A 19,577-nucleotide genomic window follows, 5' to 3' on the forward strand; every position below is an offset into this window, starting at 1 on the left:
GAACATTGCCCAATTTTTTTAGACGATGTGAGATATTGTACCCGTATTTTTTTATTTATCTATTAAGTAATATATGTCCGTTTTTAAAATATTGTATTACATCATATGTAAGAACCGGAATAAACCAAATAAAAAATTTTAAGTTTGAATGTCTGATAAATCAAGCTTTATACTCAATTGTATTATGATTCATTTTAGTCTCTTTTATAGTATGACTCTGAACTATTGCCTCATTTTTTTAGACGATGTGAGATATTGTACTCGTATTTTTTTATTCATCTATTGAGTAATATATGTCCGTTTTAAAAAATTTGTATTACATCATATGCAGTAAAAATCATAATTTTTATTAAGTAAATGCATTATAGAATAATTCAAGATAATTTAAATATAAATTCAAATAAAAATGAAAGAGAATCATATATTTATGTTTGAATGAGGTAGAAAGATTTCTTTATTTTTTAAAATCTTACCTATAATTAATTTTGAAATATTTGGTAACTAGTATTAAAGTCAATGCATTAAATGTAAAAACTTACCAAAAAGTATTTTTGAGCAAAAACTGCTGCAAAAATACTAGTATAGACTAGATTAGGACCTGCGGTACACCGCGGGAAAAAATTTTTTATAACTAAAATTTTTAAGTTATAAGTTGTATTTGTTGATTAAATATGTTATAATTATATAATAATTGTTAAATAAACCATATAATATCGCAATATAATTTATTTTTTACATAATATTTATTTAATCAATTTAATTAGATATGTCTATTCTCTGATACCGATAGTGTTAACAAAATAATGAAATGATGTTTTATCCCTGTAACACCGAATTAATGATATTTTTAATTTATATAAATATCGATAAAACCCGTCCTGCTATATAACCCCGTCCCGATATATTTTAACTCACACTATATCATCTTAATTTTTAATATTTATTGTGTATCTACGGTATAATATTTATCATATTTAACTTTTTAAAAGTTTTAAATATTTTTCATATTTAACCTTTTAAAAATCTTTAAAATAAAGAACCGGAAGAAAATAAATAAAAGTTTTTAAAGTTTGAATGCCTGATAAATCAAGCTTTATACTCAATTGTATTATGAATCATTTTGGTCTCTTTTATAGTATGATTCTGAACATTGCCCAATTTTTTTAGACGATGTGAGATATTGTACCCGTATTTTTTTATTTATCTATTAAGTAATATATGTCCGTTTTTAAAATATTGTATTACATCATATGTAAGAAAAAATCACAATTTTTATTAGCTAAATGTATTATAAAATAATTCAAGATAATTTAAATATAAATTCAAATAAAAAATGAAAGGAATCATATATTTTATGTTTGAATGAGGTAGAAAGATTTTTTATTTTTTAAGATCTTATCTATAATTAATTTTGAAGTTTTGGTAACTAATATTAAAGTCAATGCATTAAATGTAAAAACTTTTTAAAAAATATTTTTGAGCAAAAACTGCTGTAAAAATATTAGTATAGATATTATGAAATCATATGGAATCTAATGTTTTTCTTGTACAATACAAAGATGTGTCGCCTAGTCAGAAAATACATTGTTAGATTTATTCTTATCCCTATACATGATATACAGTATCCATTATGGGAAATTGATATATAGGAAAAATCTTCTGCCAATACGTATTACTAAAATTGTTCATCTTTCTTATAATAAAACTAACAAAAAAAACAAAACCTCACCTACCAAACACTCTCCTTAACCCCCACACTAAAATTGCATATATACTCTCTACGTAAATGGAAACAAATGAATATTCAAATCCATATCGTTGAATTTATTACACGTTAGCTTTCTTCTAGGATAAGATTTTACCTTAATAGGCTTATACTAATATGATATTTTTTTATAGAGTTTGTACGTATTAAAAAAAAGTGCAAAACAGTGAATGTACTTGACTTGTGCACTTTGGATTGTTTATATATCCATATTCTTTGGATTACATATATATATGGTCCGAAGATTTATTTCCATGTAAATAATTTTTACCACAAATGAATTAATCAGTTTTAGGAAGAGAAAGGACAATATATTGAAAACAATATTGTCTTAATTAATCCACAGCTAATCAACTATTAAATCCACAGCATTAACTTCTCTACCTCTGTTTATATAGAACACACATAGAACACACATTTTATGCTTTGTCTAATTTTCTCTCTATTAACAAAAAGGAACACATAAGAAAAAGACTAAAATGCCTTCAGTCGGAATCATCATCGGAGATGAAAAAAAAGAATATCCTGGTTACTTAACACCTTACGTCACCATGGCATGTATCGTCGCCGCCATGGGTGGTCTCATCTTCGGTTACGACATCGGAATCTCCGGTAAGGCCTTTTCAATTCTCATCTAACCGTCAGAAAAAAAAACAAAAACTGTTCTTACGTTTTAAGTTTGTTCTTGTTTTGCTAGGTGGAGTGACGACTATGGAGTCGTTTCAGAAGGAGTTTTTCCCGTCGGTGTACGAGAAACAGAAGAACGATCACAACTCGAGCCAATACTGCAAATTCGACAGCGTCTCTCTCACTCTCTTTACCTCTTCTCTCTACCTAGCCGCACTCTGTTCCTGCGTCGTCGCTTCTTACGTCACCCGTAAGTTTGGCCGGAAAATGTCGATGCTTCTCGGCGGAGTTTTGTTCTGCGCCGGAGCTCTTCTTAATGGTTTCGCAAAAGCCGTTTGGATGCTCATCGTTGGCCGTTTATTACTCGGTTTTGGTATCGGATTCACCAATCAGGTCCCTTCTTTTTATCTAATATTACATTTTTACCTCATATTTATTTTATTTATACATAGATCCTTTACTTTTTGCTATTAAAATTAAATTCTGGCCTTATACTTTGTTTTATACATTACACACCCCTAGGGATCCATTGATTTTGTGACCTTAAGTAACCTCAATACTTTCTTGTAGTCTTATATTTAGTACTACCATTACACTGTTGACCTGCTGTTCGATTTGTTACCTTATAATTTGTTTTATACAACAAAGACCCTTCTGCCTAAAGAATGTGGAACCGTTGTTAAAGAATGTTACAAAATAGCCTCATACTTTGTTTGTGTCGAGACTATTATTTGATTTTGTAACCTTTAAGTTCTATAAGCCTAAATACTTTTTTTTTGTTTTCAAATTTTACAGTCTGTGCCGTTGTATCTATCGGAGATGGCACCGTATAAATACAGAGGAGCACTAAACATCGGATTCCAGCTCTCGATCACTATCGGTATCCTCGCCGCCAGCGTTTTAAACTACTTCTTCTCCAAAATCCGCGGCGGATGGGGATGGAGGCTCAGTCTCGGCGGCGCCGTCGTTCCTGCACTCATCATCACCGTCGGTTCTCTTATCCTCCTGGACACACCAAACTCCATGATCGAGCGAGGTCAATTCAAGCAAGCCGAAACGAAACTCCGTAAGATCCGAGGCGTCGACAACGTTGAAGACGAGATGAACGACTTGATCGCCGCCAGCGAAGCTTCGAAGAGCGTTGAGAATCCATGGAGGAATCTGTTGCAGAGGAAGTATAGACCGCATTTAACGATGGCCATTCTGATCCCTTCGTTTCAGCAGCTCACCGGAATCAATGTCATCATGTTCTACGCGCCGGTTCTGTTTCAAACGATCGGTTTCGGTAGCGACGCTGCTCTGATGTCCGCGGTGGTGACCGGTTTGGTTAACCTTGGGGCGACTGTGGTCTCTATCTATGGCGTTGATAAATGGGGAAGACGATTTCTCTTCCTTGAAGGAGGATTACAAATGCTATTTTCTCAGGTTTTTTTTCAATTTCTTTCATCTCTAAACCGGTTTTTGTTTTCGGTTATTGTAATTAATTCGGTTATTGTGTAACCGGTTTTAGGTAGCTGTTGCGGTGGCGATTGGAGTTAAGTTCGGCGTCGATGGGACTCCAGGCGTTTTACCAAAATGGTACGCTATTGTTGTGGTCATGTTCATATGCATCTACGTGTCGGCGTTTGCTTGGTCTTGGGGTCCTCTTGGATGGCTAGTTCCGTCGGAGATTTTCCCGCTGGAAATCCGGTCGGCGGCTCAGAGCGTAACGGTGTCGATGAACATGATCTTCACGTTCTTAATAGCTCAGGTGTTTTTGCTGATGCTTTGCCACCTGAAGTTCGGGTTGTTCATATTCTTCGCGTTTTTCGTGGCGGTGATGTCTATTTTCGTCTACGCTTTCTTGCCGGAGACGAGAGGTGTGCCGATCGAGGAGATGAATCGAGTCTGGAGATCACATTGGTATTGGTCAAGGTTCATTGATGCCTGATGAGCATTAAGAACCATGAAATTGAAATCTCTTATGGTTTAGTTTTATTTAAGTAAAGATGCTCAGTAAAAGAACAATGCAAGTCTGATTTGAGTTCTGAAAACAATCAGAGGGTTTGAATTTTTATGTCTTATTTTAAAATCAAGATTCAAGAATGTGAGAAAGCAAGAGTTTTGATTCTTTACATACATGATATTATCATTCTGTTAGATAAGTATCACCCTTGAACTTAGAATACAATGGAAGATCAAGAGCTCTCTCTGCAACTTCTCTGTCCTCGTGAATCTTTGCGACGAGACTCTCCAGTGAAGTGAAATTAGCCTGGCAAGAATATAAACGATATGAGCCAACAAAGAGTATTGCATTACACTACAGAGTCATGAATGGATAATGAATTTGATGATGATAATAACCTCAGGGCGTATATAGCCAACAATTATAAGACGCAGCTCTTCTCCATAGAAATCTTCAGTGAAATCGTGAAGCAACCATGGCTCCTAATTAACCAGAGCTAAGTTAAAGAAAGCTACCATAACAAGTGCAAAAATGTCTGAAAACTTTTTTATCTATGAACTCACAATAGTTTTCTCCTTGTTATCGAAAAAAGGATTCCAACCAATGCTCATGACCATTTTGTAGACACCTCTTGTTGGCAATCCCGCCCAACCAAAGTACACTCCCGAAGGATGTTCTACTAGCTCACTCGCGTAATCCTTTGTTGACAAGTTAGCTGAAAACAAATGCAACGATAAGAAAATAAACGATATAAATATCTACAGTGAGGAAAAAGAGTTTGGTTCGATGGTACAGACCTGTGGGGATTCCAAGTACTTTAGAGCCACGGCCAAATCCTTTGATAACTGGACCTCCAATATGCCATGGATCAATTGGTAAAGTGTTCTCTATCCCTGCAAATACAAATTACAAAGTTAAAAAGTCTTTTTACTTGAGATAAACAAATTATCAAGGAAAAGAAGTAGTGAGTTTGAGTTTGTGAGTGTTTCTTACAGTCTTGAAATGGAGGAAGACCCCATTCCTCGGGTCTTATGTCGAGTAGAGAATTGATGACTTCATCAGCGGATGTATAAAGATGTGTCTGTTTAGGAAGAGAAGGAACAGCAATCACTTTTGTCCCAGCAGCTTTACCAGCCATAACACCAGGCCTGCCCATTTCACCTAACTGTTAGTAAGAAAGAACCAAAAACGCAACTGCAAAACTGATACGCTACAAAAGTGAGACTCACACAGAATCTTCAATAACCAAACAGTCAGCTGGATCTTTATTCAATCTTTTAGCTGCTTCAAGAAAACTTAATACAAAAACGATCATTGTCATTAGATTAGTCAACTAGCAAACAGGTCTTTGTTTAAATTTTGACAAGAGATAAAGCTTACATATCAGGAGCAGGCTTTCCTTTAGAAACTTCATCGCGACCAACAATAACCGAGAAGCATTCCTTCCAACCTAAAGAAAAAATGAAACCTTTCTCATGAAACAAATCTACCTATATGATGAGATAATGCATCAGAGTAACAATCATTTTCATAAAAATCTGTTCACCTTTATGATGAGCAATTTTGGATTCAATATTTGCCCTTGAAGAATTGGAAGCCAATGCCATAGGTACTCCATGACACTTCAAATGTCTAATCAACCGACTGGCACCAGGAAGGGATTTGATCTTGTCCATCCTACAAACAAATCACAAAATTTGAAAACTTCAACACCAGAGGTAATCAACATAGTGAAAGATAAACAAAAAGGAAACATACTGAGCAGAGAACAAAGGGTAGAACTCAGAATTGAATTCATCAACTCCACAAGGAAGTCCATAATCTTCAACAATGGTAGTAGCAGCTTCTAATGGAGTTTTCCCAACAATTTTCAATGTTTCTCTACCATCCCACTGTTTACCATATTTACACAAATATTTCCTCAATATGTCTCCCACAACTCCATCTACACAAGCCCATATGTTTTTTATAAAAACATCAAATTCAAAGTTACATAAAAAAGAGAAATTGAAACCAACCTTATTGAGTTCTTAAGTTACCTGTGTTGATTAAGGTACCATCGAGGTCAAGAAGAACACAAGAAGAGAGCTTTTTCAAGGAATTGCTCATCGACATTAATTCAATTACAGGATTATTCACACTCTTTTTACACTCCCTGTAAATTTTTACAATCCGTACAATCCTCGCGACCTGAGCTGCGATGAATCTAGCTTCGCGGCAGCTCGTTAACGCCGGCAAACGAATTGAGGACGAACGGAGGAATGACGCAACAGAGCAGAGAGAAGCGAATAGGAAAGGCTGAGAAGACGTACACGTAAATGCAGCTTAGGGATTGGTAGCATCTCGAATTTACAGATTTCTGATTCCTTAATCGAAATTCCGGTCCTACCGAATCATTCAAATTGATACTCGGTCTGATCGAATTTGATCAGTACCGGGTTTGGATAGAGATTCAACGACGACACGACGACGTTTCACTAAAACTAAAGCTCAAGAGTCAAGAGTGAAGCTTCTGTACGACCGGTTAAGGGGAAAATCGAACGAATCAAATGCAAAATGGTCGACCGGTTAGTTCAATGCCTAATTGGAGAACTTCAATACACACATCCTCTTCTCTTTTTTTTTTAATTAGTCTTAACATGAACAATTCATCATCAAACCCCAAGTTTACATTTCCTCCTTTTTTTACATGAAAAAGTTTACTTCATTGTCTTTTTTTTTTTTTACCAACATGATCCTTAGATTCCATTATCAATGAGAAGTTAGCAGATAAATTCAATATTGTGGTCTCTTCTTCTTCTTTCTTCATCTTCTTCACAAATACACACTAGCTTTTGTCCTGAGAAGGATATTTTTAGTCTCAGACAGAGTCAACTCCTTCGCCTTGTTGTTGTGCAAGGTATCTCTCTCGACGCTCCTTCTGTGTTTTTGATTAGAGGAAAGATAAATACTGTCAGATTTTCCACAATCGTCATGTAATGGAAGAGACTAGAGAGGAATCTCTGAAATAGTAAATGTGACTGACCCATTCATCGATCACAAGCCCTTCTCCAATCATCTTTGGACCTGTTTCCTCTGGTGGTTTCTTCCGTGCCTCCACCGCTGCATCCGCTTCTGCTAACTGACGCTTCAGTTTTTCCAGTGCCTGTTTCATTCATTGTATAAATTAGAGAGAGCGAACCCCGTGAATATAAAATCAGTGTTATTATGAATCCACTTCCTAAGCATAATGATTTCACTACTCACAGGGTTGGAACGTTCAGGATCCAGGAAAATCACACGCAATATTTGTTCCTTAGACACATCATCCTTTTGCTCATCAAACTGCAAAAAGCAAAAACAAATGCAATTGATATGTCTCGGATACAAAATTCAGTGGAACCTTAGAAATGTAATAAGGTAACAAACAATATGCGATAGGTCTCTAGAAGTCTAGAACACATGCTTGGTTTATATGTGTATTCCTTGAAAAGATAACTGGAAACCTCTACACTGACCAAAAAAGCATTCTTAGTATAGTCATTGATATCTTCTTTAGTTTTATCTAGACTCTTACATGTAGTTACTACCGTTTTCATGTTCAAAGACCAGCTTATAAAATACATGCTAAGACTCAGCGTACCAGCTCAGGCACATAGTCCATTGGACCTTTGACCTTCAAGCTCATGATTTTAAACTTAACTCTGCTCCTCTGATCCATTGGCTTCTCATTGTTCTCAGGAGGCTCAACAAATTTAAAAACTGTACATTTCAACAAGATAAACCAATGAAATAAGCCATTGCTCTGATAACCTCATCAAGAATACTAAAGAACAAAGGGGAGAGAAAAGAAAACAAATACCAGTAGCAATAATGGTTTCTCCAGGAGCAAGAATAGCGCCAGGCGGACGCATGAAGCAACTCTTCGGTGCAGTAGTTTGAAACTGAAGAGCAACAAGTAAGCACATACACACAAAAACACATATAACCAAAACACTTTTAATCAAAAACTAACCTTGAAGGCTACATGTGACTTGCTGGTATTTTTAATCTTAATAGCGCTCCTTACTTGCTTCCCAGGCTCATCTTCAAAACAAAGTAATAATCTAATTCAGTACTCAGCAGCATTACTTGTAAGTTGTAACAATACTTCAGAAATCCGAATTATGCAAAAATCATTTGATACCTAAAAATGATTCATTTCTATAAAGACTCCTAATTTTGGAATACTATAAGAAATACCATTTATAGAATTACTTATGGACTAATTAAGAAGTTAATCTTCTGATTAAAAACTCCTATACATATATAGAAATTTCGAAGATTCTGCTCTAAACTCCAAAAAAGTTTCAAACTTTATATATTCCTGTTGAGAGTCAATATCAGATCACTCGAATTACTCAAATTCAACTGAAAATTTTAGACTAATGTCAATGGATCTCGAGTATTAAGAAACAAACCCTAGAAGTAAAAATAGAAGAAAGATGTAATTAGGAATCAGAATCAGATGAGATTCGAAACAAACTCACAAGGAAAATAAAGTTTCTCAGAAGGATCAAGCTTCAATCTTCGTTTAGTAGGAAGAAACGACTTAGCAACAGACGAAACCGAAGGTGAAGGAGTCGGATGCTGATTTTGACCCGATCCATCACCATGACCATGAGGCCCGTTATAACCAAGCTGATGATGATTATGATGTTGTTGTTGGTGATGATGATGGTTGTGGATATGAGAAGAATTAGTAGTAGAAGAAGAAGACGAAGCTCCAGATGGAAACGGAGAGGTAGCAGCAGCGCTTGAAGCTGCTGCGTTGTTGTTTCTTCCGTGATTGGTTGAAGAGTTACGAAACGGAATCTTGAAGAAACCCCAACCTCCTTTGCCGTCGGAAGTTGGTTTCTCCTCCGTCGTCGTCATAGTCATCTCTTCTTCTCTCTTATGGTTGATGAAGCATGCGAATTGCGACGGAGAAAGGAGTTGACTCGTGAAGAGAGAGAGAGATCGGACGTGAGATGGTGAGAGGAAAAGTGGATTTAATTGGTTGATTTCGCGTCCGTGTTTTTGTTTGTTTGTCTTTTTTAATTATTTTGGGGTAATTAATTTATTTGTTTAATTAATAATCTGATGGTGAATTTTAAAAGTCGATTATGACATGCTTGTAAAATGATAGCGTATTGGATTCTTTTTATTGTTGTTGTTACAAGTTCTATGTACAACTTTTGGATTCTCTCTTTCAAAGTCTTTTTTTTTTGTATATTGTTTTGTTTAGTGTTGTCTTTCTCGTGGTTTCTAGATAAATTTGAACTTTCTTCTTATATTTCTGTGGATTCTTTTTTGGTGGAAAGTTACAAAAGAGGAAAAAACAATTTAAAAAAAAAACAAAAGAAAAATTGATTAGTACGCGTAATTAAACAACCCTCGAAACTTCATAATGACGTTGCACAACTCGAAGAGTCTTTTTCCAACTTAACCCAAAAGTCGAAGCCTCAGAGTCTTCCTCAAGCCAATACTTTAGTGGGATTATATATGACTTAGGATTATGACTTACGATAGGGTGTACACATTTATTCAGAGCAAGTTATTTAGGTACACCCTGCTGATGAAGAAGCTGCTTATGATATCTTCAATATAATCGATTTCACATTATATTTAATGGATAATTAATCATTCAATCATACCATTCCCTTTTTATAAATGTCATAAAAATAAGAATAATCAGAATGGGAAATCAGGATCATCCCATTGAAGAACAGCAGATTCAATGTTATGCTCTCTCTTGAGCTTGTCCTTGAGGAACCAATCACATACTTTGCCTGCATTCAACTCTTCTATTGTACATCCTTCTTGCTCCGATATCACTCTTAGTAAGTTCAACGACGATATCTGTCCATAATATTCCAATATTTCAATCTAAAACTCAATGTGTATGCTTTTTGTCAAAAAAAATATATATACATTATGATAATTATTTATTAAATGTCCACATATATATGCGTACATGATAAGCTTGTTAATTTCAATGTAAAATTAGTCTCACTTCTTAATTTTCATATACCAATAAAAAACAATATACAGTGTATATTTTAACGAAATTAACAAATTGAATAGATTGAAGTTCATTTTTTTTTTGTAAGTGATTACTTAAAATGTAGGAAAAACTCAAAACATATAACAAAAAAAAGGGAACCAGAACATTTAATATAATTTACCGTTAATCGACAGAGAAACTTCTCGTGTGCACCAAGGCCCGAGATTTCGACAAGACCGGCTTCTGCTAAACTCAAAAAACTTCTTCTCTCTGCAGGCTTGCTTTGATCACCGGATTCTTCTTCTCCGGCGTCAGCACTTGCTCTTACCAAACACAATCTTCTTCTTCTTCCTTGTGCTCTTGTCGTGAATGTAATATTATTTGATCTTGCTTTTTGAGACGGCGCTAAAGTCTTGTCTATGTGAGGATTCAAGATGAAGTTTGAGTGATGATAATAAGTGGCAATGTTCATAATGATACCAAACTAACTCTCTTTGCTTTTCTTTCTTAGGTGAGTTAGAAGAAGATGAAGATGAGGATAACACTTATCCGTTATGTTCGTTTCTTGTTTTAGAATGTTTTTAGTGGTGAAGAATGAGTTTGTATTTTGGACTATTTTGGTTTGGGCTTCGGATTGTTCGGGCTTTTCGTCTTTTATTAAGTGGATGATCTAGGGTTATTGAATTAAATAATTTAATTTAATTTGAAATATTATTCCATTGTTATTGATTGCATTTTTTTTAAAAGGTATTCTATTAAAAATATATGCCCAATAGGCTATTCCCGGATATAAGCCCATACAAAATTCCCTAAGGGGCCGACCCGTTACATCAAACCGAACTAAACCAATGAAAATACAAAATCGATTGGGTTTACAGACCGAACCAAACTGAAGCTGAAAACCCTAATATACAAACGTAAAACATGGTTGTAGCCGCCGACCAACGAAGCTGCGGATGCTTACCGGATCAGGACCTCCGGTAAGCCTGGTCGACGGTAGCCGAACGGAGATGGTGATCCAAGATCCGTTGTCCATCCCGCCACCGTAGAGCCGCGTTGAGGAGGAGGAAGAGCATCGATCTCGTCATCGTCGAGGAGAGTTCTTGCTCGGTCGTGAAGGAGAAGACAGTAGGGAGTAGAAAAGAGACCTTCGACGGTGGTTTAGCCTCGCCAGATCGGAGTCTACCTCTCCTATCGAGACCGATCGGGGCGAAGCCTCCAGAATCTCCGACCCCAGATCTACTTGTCTTCCTCCACCGTTCCTCGCCGTGAATCTCCTTCTTCCACTCTGCGTCGCTATTCCGCCGATATAGCTCTTACCGGTGAGATCGCGCAGATGCTTCTCCCTTCCACTGCCCCCTTGATCTTGTTTCCATGGTGTCGCCGAGATGATGCGGGGTCGCGGATGAAGCGCCATGAGCCGTAGGGTCCTCATCGTCACCGGAATTGACGGAGGACCCGCCGTCGGTGCACGTGGTTGTGATCAGAAGAAGAAGTTGTTAGGAGAGAAAAAATCGCCGCGAGTGAGTATCACGCGCGCGACTTTTCTCTCAAATTGTAAATTATTGATTGCATTTCGTGAATTATTTGAAATAGATGTGTTATTGAATTAGGTACTTTAAATTCTAGTGTAATTCAATTTATTAATTCCTGTAAATGTTAGTGTTTTCAGTTTTACGATACTAGTTTACTATTAAGGAGTGATCAACGTGATATGATTTGATTACAATCTTAGATTAGAATCTCTGTTTATGTAAAGTGTATATTTCTTCATAACTCTCCTAGAATACCCTAGCTCATCGACACTTATGTATATATATCACTTCTCTGTAAATCAATAAGATCATCGAGTCATATAACCTTTAATATGGTATCAGAGCAGGCTTAATATCAAAAATAAAAATAAAAAATTTTCCTCTGTTCTTCTTCTTCTCCGTTTTCTCTATTCTTTCCTCTATGTCTTCAGCCTCTTCTCCTACGATGACCGATACTATCGTTACCAACAACCAAACTCTTCTTCACGTCAATATGACGAACGTGACCAAACTCACTCAAACCAACTTTCTCATGTGGAAGCTTCAAGTTCGGGCTTTGGTCGATGGCCATGGTCTCGTTGGGCATCTGGATGGTTCTTGCTAGATCCCGCCGTCCACTATCACCACCAACGATGTCGTCTCTGAAAATCCTGCTTATGTGGCATGGAAGCGACAAGACCTGTTGGTTTATAGTGCCCTCCTTGGCTCTATTTCCCTGACTGTACAACCTCTCTTTTCTCGCACGACCATGGCTTCGGAGATTTGGAGTACCTTGGCAGACACGTTTGCCAAACCCAGCCGTGGTCACGTTCAACAAGTAAAGGACCAACTGAAGGCATGGACCAAGGGCAATCGCACGATTGATGAGTATCTCCAAGGGCTTACTACACGGTTTGATACTCTTGCTAGCTTGGGAAAACCCTTGGAGCACGATGACCAGATCGAAATCATCCTTGACGGATTACCAGAAGATTATCGTCCTGTCATCGACCAGATTGAAGCTCGTGATGTCTCTCCCACAATTGTGTATGTTCACGAGCGTTTACGTAACCGTGAAGCTTAACTTCTGTCCAAAGCGGCTCCGTCCATCCTTCCTGTCACGGCAAGTGTTGCTATGCAGCGGCACAACAACAACTCTAGGGGTGGTTCCTCCAACCGAAATCGCTCCAACAACAACAACTCCACCCAGTCCGCCTCCCACAATTCATCCTTGCGATCTGATCAACGGTCGTACCGTCCGTATCTCGGCAAATGTCAGTACTGCAATGTTCAAGGACACTCTGCTCGTCGTTGTCCTCAACTTCAGCACCTTTTGTCCTCCTCTGGCTTCCAACAGCGCACTCCTTTCACTCCTTGGCAGCCTCGGGCGAATCTTGCTCTAGGTTCAATTCTCAACCCTGAGGATTGGATGCTTGACAGTGGTGCAACACACCATATTACCTCGGACTTGCGCAATCTTGCTCTTCATCAGCCTTACTCTGGTGATGATGCTGTCGTCATTGGTGATGGCTCAGGTTTGAAGATTACTCACAAGGGTTTAGCTACACTTCCTACTGATACTCGATCTCTTTCTTTACAAGATGTTTTATGTGTGCCTCTTATTCATAAGAATCTCGTATCTGTGTATCGCCTTTGCAATTCTAATAACGTTTCGGTGTCATTCTTTCCGGCTGCGTTTCAGGTGAGGGATCTGACCACGGGGGGCCTATTGCTCCAAGGAAAGACTAAAGATGGGTTGTATGAGTGGCCAGTGACGAGATCTCAAGTACAGGCTCTTTATGCTTCACCAACCTCTAAAGCGTCTCTCTCCGCTTGGCATGCTCGTCTTGGACACCCTTCCTCCGCTGCCTTAAACACTATTATTTCAAAGTTTTCTTTGCCTATTTCATCTTCTACTTCTGAATCCTTGTCTTGTTCGGATTGTTTGCTTAATAAAACACATAAACTACCTTTTTCAACATCTACCCTTCACTCCACAAAGCCCCTTCAATATCTCTTTTCCGATGTATGGACTTCACCTATATTATCTCATGACAACTGCAAATACTACCTTATATTCGTTGATCATTACACTCGATATACTTGGTTCTACCCCCTCAAACAAAAGTCGGATGTCAAATCTACCTTTATTGCCTTCAAAGCCTTGGTTGAGAATCGTTTTCAAACCCGCATACAAACTCTATACTCGGATAATGGAGGCGAATACATAGCTCTTCGTGCCTATCTCACCACTCATGGGATTGAACATTATACAACTCCACCACATACACCGGAGCTCAACAGATTATCCGAACGCAAACATAGACATATTGTGGAGACAGGCCTTGCTCTTCTGTCACGTGCGTCCATGCCTACCACTTATTGGCCGTTTGCCTTCTCCACAGCCATATATCTCATCAATCGGCTACCAACCCCTGTATTGCAACAGCAGTCTCCATTTGAAAAATTGTTTGATGTTGCTCCTAACTATGATAAATTGCGTGTTTTTGGATGTACCTGTTACCCGTGGTTACGACCGTATGCGTTGAACAAACTGGATCATCGATCCAGGCCGTGTGTTTTCCTTGGTTATTCGGCATCTCAGAGTGCATATCACTGTCTCGATCTCAACACAGGACGGCTCTATGTTTCACGGCATGTTCAGTTCGTTGAAACTGAATTTCCCTTTGCTCGTTCTGCCTCTGCGGTTGAAGACTTGTCTCACTCGGTCTCAACTTCATCTTTGGTCACTCCTCTACACTCTCCGCTACTGTCTACCCCCGTTGGTCCGCTTCCTCACCCTCCATCGTCTTCTCCATTGCCTTCTCCGGTGTCGTCATTTCAGGTACGTTCCTCTACATCTCTCTCTCCAACCCCGATAATTCCTCTTGAGCCTACTGCTCTTACTCAAAATGGGCCGCAACCCACGGCCCAGCAACACTCACCTACAACCGATCAAGCCCGACAACACCATCTCAATGCCCAAACACTAAATATCCCCATTCAGCCTCAACCTAATGTCCAAATTGATCTCCCAAATCCAAATCAGCCCAACAAAACAACCACGACCACATTGACCCCGTCACCATCGACCGATACTCTGTCTTCCTCTTCATCGTCATCACTACCTGCGCCAACACCGACTTTGGTTTCATCATCTCCCTCGTCGTCGTCATCATCTCCCTCTCGGTCTCACTCCCTTACGTCTGCAACAACAACCCCTGTTTCGTCGTCTCCCTCTCTGTCTTCTCCGTCGTCTCAACCTCTGCCAGCACCGCCGCCACCTCCCATTCGTCACTCCATGGCGACCAGATCAAAGTTAGGCATCCGCAAACCAAATAAAAAATATGCGTTGGCGGCTAGACTTGCTTCCTCACAACCCCGGACAGCGCTACAGGCCCTTCAAGACGAACGTTGGCGACGAGCAGTCACGGATGAGATCAATGCACAACTTCGCAATCGGACTTGGGATTTATCCCGAAACCGTCACACTCGGTAACCATAGTGGGTTGTCGATGGGTTTTCACTACAAAATACAACACGGATGGAACGGTTAACCGCTACAAGGCACGTCTTGTCGCCAAGGGATACAATCAGCAATCCGGAATTGATTATGAGGATACTTTCAGTCCCGTTGTAAAGTCTACAACCATCCGTGTCGTTCTAGGTGTTGCGGTTGCGCGTGATTGGCCTATTCGTCAGCTTGATGTGAACAACGCCTTCCTTCAGGGGACTCTGTCCGAGGAAGTGTACATGTCTCAACCGCCAGGGTTCGTTGATATTGACCGACCCGATTTTGTTTGCAAACTTAATAAAGCAATTTACGGATTAAAACAAGCACCGCGGGCCTGGTACTTGGAGTTAAAAACGTATTTGCTTACTGCTGGCTTCATTAAATCGGTTGCTGATACTTCCCTATTTATTCTTCGCCGTGGAACGTCCATTGTCTATTTATTAGTCTATGTTGATGACATATTGGTCACAGGAAATGATAAAGCTCTGCTTCTTACAACTCTCACGAGTTTGACAGATAGGTTCTCGGTTAAGGATCATGAAGACTTAACGTACTTCCTCGGCATTGAAGCTTCTCGAGATTCCTCTGGTCTGTATCTGACTCAACGAAGGTATATCCTTGATTTATTGACTAAGACGAAGATGCTTCATGCAAAACCAGTGTGTACTCCGATGGCAACGACACCCAGTCTTACGATTCACTCCGGTTCTCCGCTCCCTGATCCGACTGAGTTTCGAAGTGTCGTGGGCAGCCTCCAGTATTTGGCTTTTACACGGCCAGGTATCTCCTTCGCTGTCAACCGGTTGTCGCAGTACATGCATCGTCCAACAGACTTACATTGGCAGGCGGCTAAGAGGGTGCTTCGTTACTTGTGTGGAACACCTTCGCATGGCATTCTCCTCAAGCGTCGGACACCACTAACTCTCCATGCATACTCCGATGCAGATTGGGGAGGTGATAAGGTTGACATGGTCTCTACAAATGCCTACATTGTGTATCTTGGAGGCAATCCTATCTCTTGGTCATCTAAGAAACAGAAGGGCGTTGCGCGTTCCTCAACAGAAGCAGAGTACAGGGCAGTTGCTAATGCTTTCTCCGAGCTCATTTGGGTATGCTCATTGTTGACTGAACTCGGCATCATATTATCAGCTGCTCCAACGGTCTACTGTGACAATGTAGGTGCCACATATTTATGTGCAAACCCTGTTTTTCATTCCCGTATGAAGCACATAGCTATTGACTATCATTTTATCCGGCAACAGGTTCAGAATGGCACTCTGCGTGTGGTTCATGTCTCGACTAAGGATCAACTAGCAGACGTACTCACCAAACCACTCTCGACTGCCGTCTTCACTAACTTCATTTCCAAGATTGGAGTTACGCAAAGCCCTCCATCTTGAGGGGGCGTATTAAAGAGTGATCAACGTGATATGATTTGATTACAATCTTAGATTAGAATCTCTGTTTATGTAAAGTGTATATTTCTTCATAACTCTCCTAGAATACCCTAGCTCATCGACACTCATGTATATATATCACTTCTCTGTAAATCAATAAGATCATCGAGTCACATAACCTTTAATATTTACAAGGTATTGTAATTTTAAAAATAGCTAATTATACAAAGAATCCAACTTAGGTTTTTAGCTGTCATGTTGATTCATTAAAATGTCATAAAAAAAAAACTTTACAATACTTTAAATTCAATCACTTATGAATACATCATCATGACGTTCTCTCAAGTTCAATCATATACAATTGCTCAATATGGATTTGAATAAGTATATGTATTTCCATCAAATCCAAATTCACGGAAGTACTCGTATATAAATACGTTAAATTAAAGTCAGATATGAATTATTTTGTGTTTGTTGGCTTTATTATGTAGTTCGGAAATTTTAGATCAACTAATCCTGAAAAAAAAAAAAACAAGATGAAAACGCAATTTAATTTCCAGAGAGTTCTCGAGTGTGTTGCTGTCTGTCTTTCCTCCGAATTCTATATGATAATTTTTAATATTATCAAGACTTCCCATCAACTCTATTATCGAACAAATGCTAAAAAATTGACGAAATTTATAATCCTAAAAACTAACACGAAAATTCAAGACGTACGTATATTAAATAATAATATTTGCATGAAGTCTTACGTAAGTGTCTTATAAGTGGCAACATCAACTGCACAACCATTACGATTTCGTATCGAATTATATCGTTTTTATATATGTGGACGAAAGGATCTTTGGCTCTCTGTCTGCTGACTCTGCTCCTTTCAACTGTTTTGAGTTCAAAGGATTTAGTTTATACGTAACAAATGAATAATGCAAAATATGTAAGGGTGTTAAAAAAAAAAAAGCAAAATATATAAATGCTTTATGTTTTTTGTTTAAGTTATCGGCTTTCATAAATAAACTATTCGGGCAATATGCTAGGTACGTGGTACGGTTCTTGTTGTTCCCAAACTGTTATTACTTACAACTCGAAATTGATGGTGCGTATGAGTGCATTTACACGACGTAATACGTGTGCTTCCGGGTACTATGAGATCTACTAATAACCCTAAGTAAACACAAAACTTCATAATAAGCGAAAAAGGTTTATGATCCTCGCCAGTCGCCACCATGGATAAAAACAATTTATAATTAGACAAGCCATGCATTACTCCCAATAATTCAATTACTGAAACACATCACTACACGAACCAACGACACTCCTATTTTGATAACATATATTAGAAAATTAGCAACATCAAACATATAATAAGACACATAACTAGTTAACGGAGTAAACATAAGTACTTAACAAACATAAGACGACACATCATTTATGCAAAAGATAGACAAGTAAACGGAGTAAAAATGTTTATAATTAGAAGAGGCTTATTAACTTTTAACAAACATGTTAAAGCATCCGATCGAAGGTAACACTTTCGAGTTCATTATGACTTGAACATTGTACGTAGAAGTCTTGAAGTGAACCATGTTTCTAATAAGTAATAACCGTGATCATCTTTTTGTGTGTGTGTGTGGTGTATGGTTGTTTACTTCCCAACGAATTGAACCCCTTCCGCAATTCTCTAAACAAATATGAAATAGATTCTTACACAAAAGGAATATCTAATAACATAAAGTTTTATTGTTACACTTACACGTATGTTGTGTATCTGGTTGTAAACAAACTATTTTCGACATAAACTAACAATTACCTTTGGATCAATGAAAATTTCTTTGGCTTTTGATGGTACTATGGTAGAAATCAATTTGTACTAACACTATAATGCTATATTACTCCATATACTGCATTATAGTGTATACAATCTGTCTATTAATTAATTTTACAAAACGTTTGTTAATCAAGTAATGAGATTTGGTCAACTGTACTAACACGTGGGCATCTCATTGTGGCAAATGATACATGAGCAAGCATAACCCTAGCTAGATTTTCAATATGTTATAGGCTAATATAGCATTAACACCTAACTAATCTTCAACCTTATTCTTATTTTTATAATCTAATTAACTGATTTTGTTATTGGTTCAACATCATAATTTTGCACTTTGTAACGACTTCATTTGTCGCTGGACCCGACAGATTCTCCAACCTCAAACGCGGAGACATAACCCTAATATTACGGATCGTTTAATGTTATTAATCTTCTTTTAAAAAATGGCTAAAATCGATTACAAGATTTTAAGAAATGGTTATATATAAGAGTAAGTATATTTTAGTATACGTGATGTTCCAAATAATTTGAGATCCACACTAAGATATAATTTAGTGATGTTTACATTAGATTTAGTACTCCGTGGCTATATGTAATTAAAAAATACCGATTTGAGAGTGATACGACTATTAATCTCATCAGTGCCAATTAATTATTCACGAATCTATTGTTATTCGCAATTATTTGAAGGTTTAATCAATAATTAATTTGTGATTATGTATTCATAACATACAGTATGGAATATTTTTGTTTTCATTGTGCTTTCTTTGTGGGGAATATACGAAACAAAACGTATTGTTAATTTGTAAGTTTATTAACTAGCTATGTCATTTCTCCTAGTGTGTATTGGCCTGCTATTCATAGTGGTCGAGGTATAGCCAGGTAGGAGTTTGCATAACTCTGTGAATTATATTTTCGACCCATGAAATTCAATATCAAAAAACAAAAAATTGTTTGAGTGAAGTAAGATAATTTAAACAAACAAG

At 37.8% G+C, this 19,577-nt stretch overlaps 4 protein-coding genes across 4 annotated transcripts; 1 reads left to right on the forward strand and 3 right to left on the reverse strand.

The window, feature by feature from the left end:
• The first annotated feature begins 1,586 nt into the window (after positions 1 to 1,586).
• LOC104731392 (sugar transport protein 12-like) lies at positions 1,587 to 4,506 on the forward strand. The gene is made up of 4 exons (XM_010450753.3): positions 1,587 to 2,377; positions 2,463 to 2,785; positions 3,188 to 3,817; positions 3,903 to 4,506. Exons 1-4 carry the CDS (start codon positions 2,245 to 2,247, stop codon positions 4,320 to 4,322), a joined length of 1,506 nt encoding a protein of 501 aa, XP_010449055.1. The 5' UTR covers positions 1,587 to 2,244; the 3' UTR covers positions 4,323 to 4,506.
• Positions 4,435 to 6,748, reverse strand: LOC104731393 (bifunctional riboflavin kinase/FMN phosphatase). The gene is made up of 10 exons (XM_010450754.2): positions 6,377 to 6,748; positions 6,096 to 6,282; positions 5,884 to 6,014; positions 5,718 to 5,787; positions 5,567 to 5,632; positions 5,331 to 5,485; positions 5,135 to 5,230; positions 4,901 to 5,052; positions 4,736 to 4,819; positions 4,435 to 4,643 (listed from the first exon to the last, which is right to left on the reverse strand). The coding sequence occupies exons 1-10, from the start codon at positions 6,450 to 6,452 to the stop codon at positions 4,521 to 4,523; spliced, it is 1,140 nt and encodes a 379-aa protein (XP_010449056.1). The 5' UTR covers positions 6,453 to 6,748; the 3' UTR covers positions 4,435 to 4,520.
• Positions 6,749 to 6,984: 236 nt separating this feature from the next.
• On the reverse strand, positions 6,985 to 9,495 carry LOC104731394 (vesicle-associated protein 4-2). Its single transcript, XM_010450756.3, has 7 exons — positions 8,846 to 9,495; positions 8,332 to 8,402; positions 8,179 to 8,260; positions 7,960 to 8,078; positions 7,584 to 7,661; positions 7,363 to 7,482; positions 6,985 to 7,257 (listed from the first exon to the last, which is right to left on the reverse strand). The coding sequence occupies exons 1-7, from the start codon at positions 9,234 to 9,236 to the stop codon at positions 7,198 to 7,200; spliced, it is 921 nt and encodes a 306-aa protein (XP_010449058.1). The 5' UTR covers positions 9,237 to 9,495; the 3' UTR covers positions 6,985 to 7,197.
• Positions 9,496 to 9,931: 436 nt separating this feature from the next.
• LOC104731395 (uncharacterized) lies at positions 9,932 to 10,914 on the reverse strand. The gene is made up of 2 exons (XM_010450757.3): positions 10,523 to 10,914; positions 9,932 to 10,196 (listed from the first exon to the last, which is right to left on the reverse strand). The coding sequence occupies exons 1-2, from the start codon at positions 10,811 to 10,813 to the stop codon at positions 10,029 to 10,031; spliced, it is 459 nt and encodes a 152-aa protein (XP_010449059.1). The 5' UTR covers positions 10,814 to 10,914; the 3' UTR covers positions 9,932 to 10,028.
• Between the last annotated feature and the right edge of the window lie 8,663 nt (positions 10,915 to 19,577).

Source organism: Camelina sativa, chromosome 12 (assembly GCF_030686135.1).
Source record: "Camelina sativa cultivar CO46 ecotype springtype chromosome 12, ASM3068613v1".
Lineage (NCBI taxonomy): Eukaryota > Viridiplantae > Streptophyta > Magnoliopsida > Brassicales > Brassicaceae > Camelina > Camelina sativa.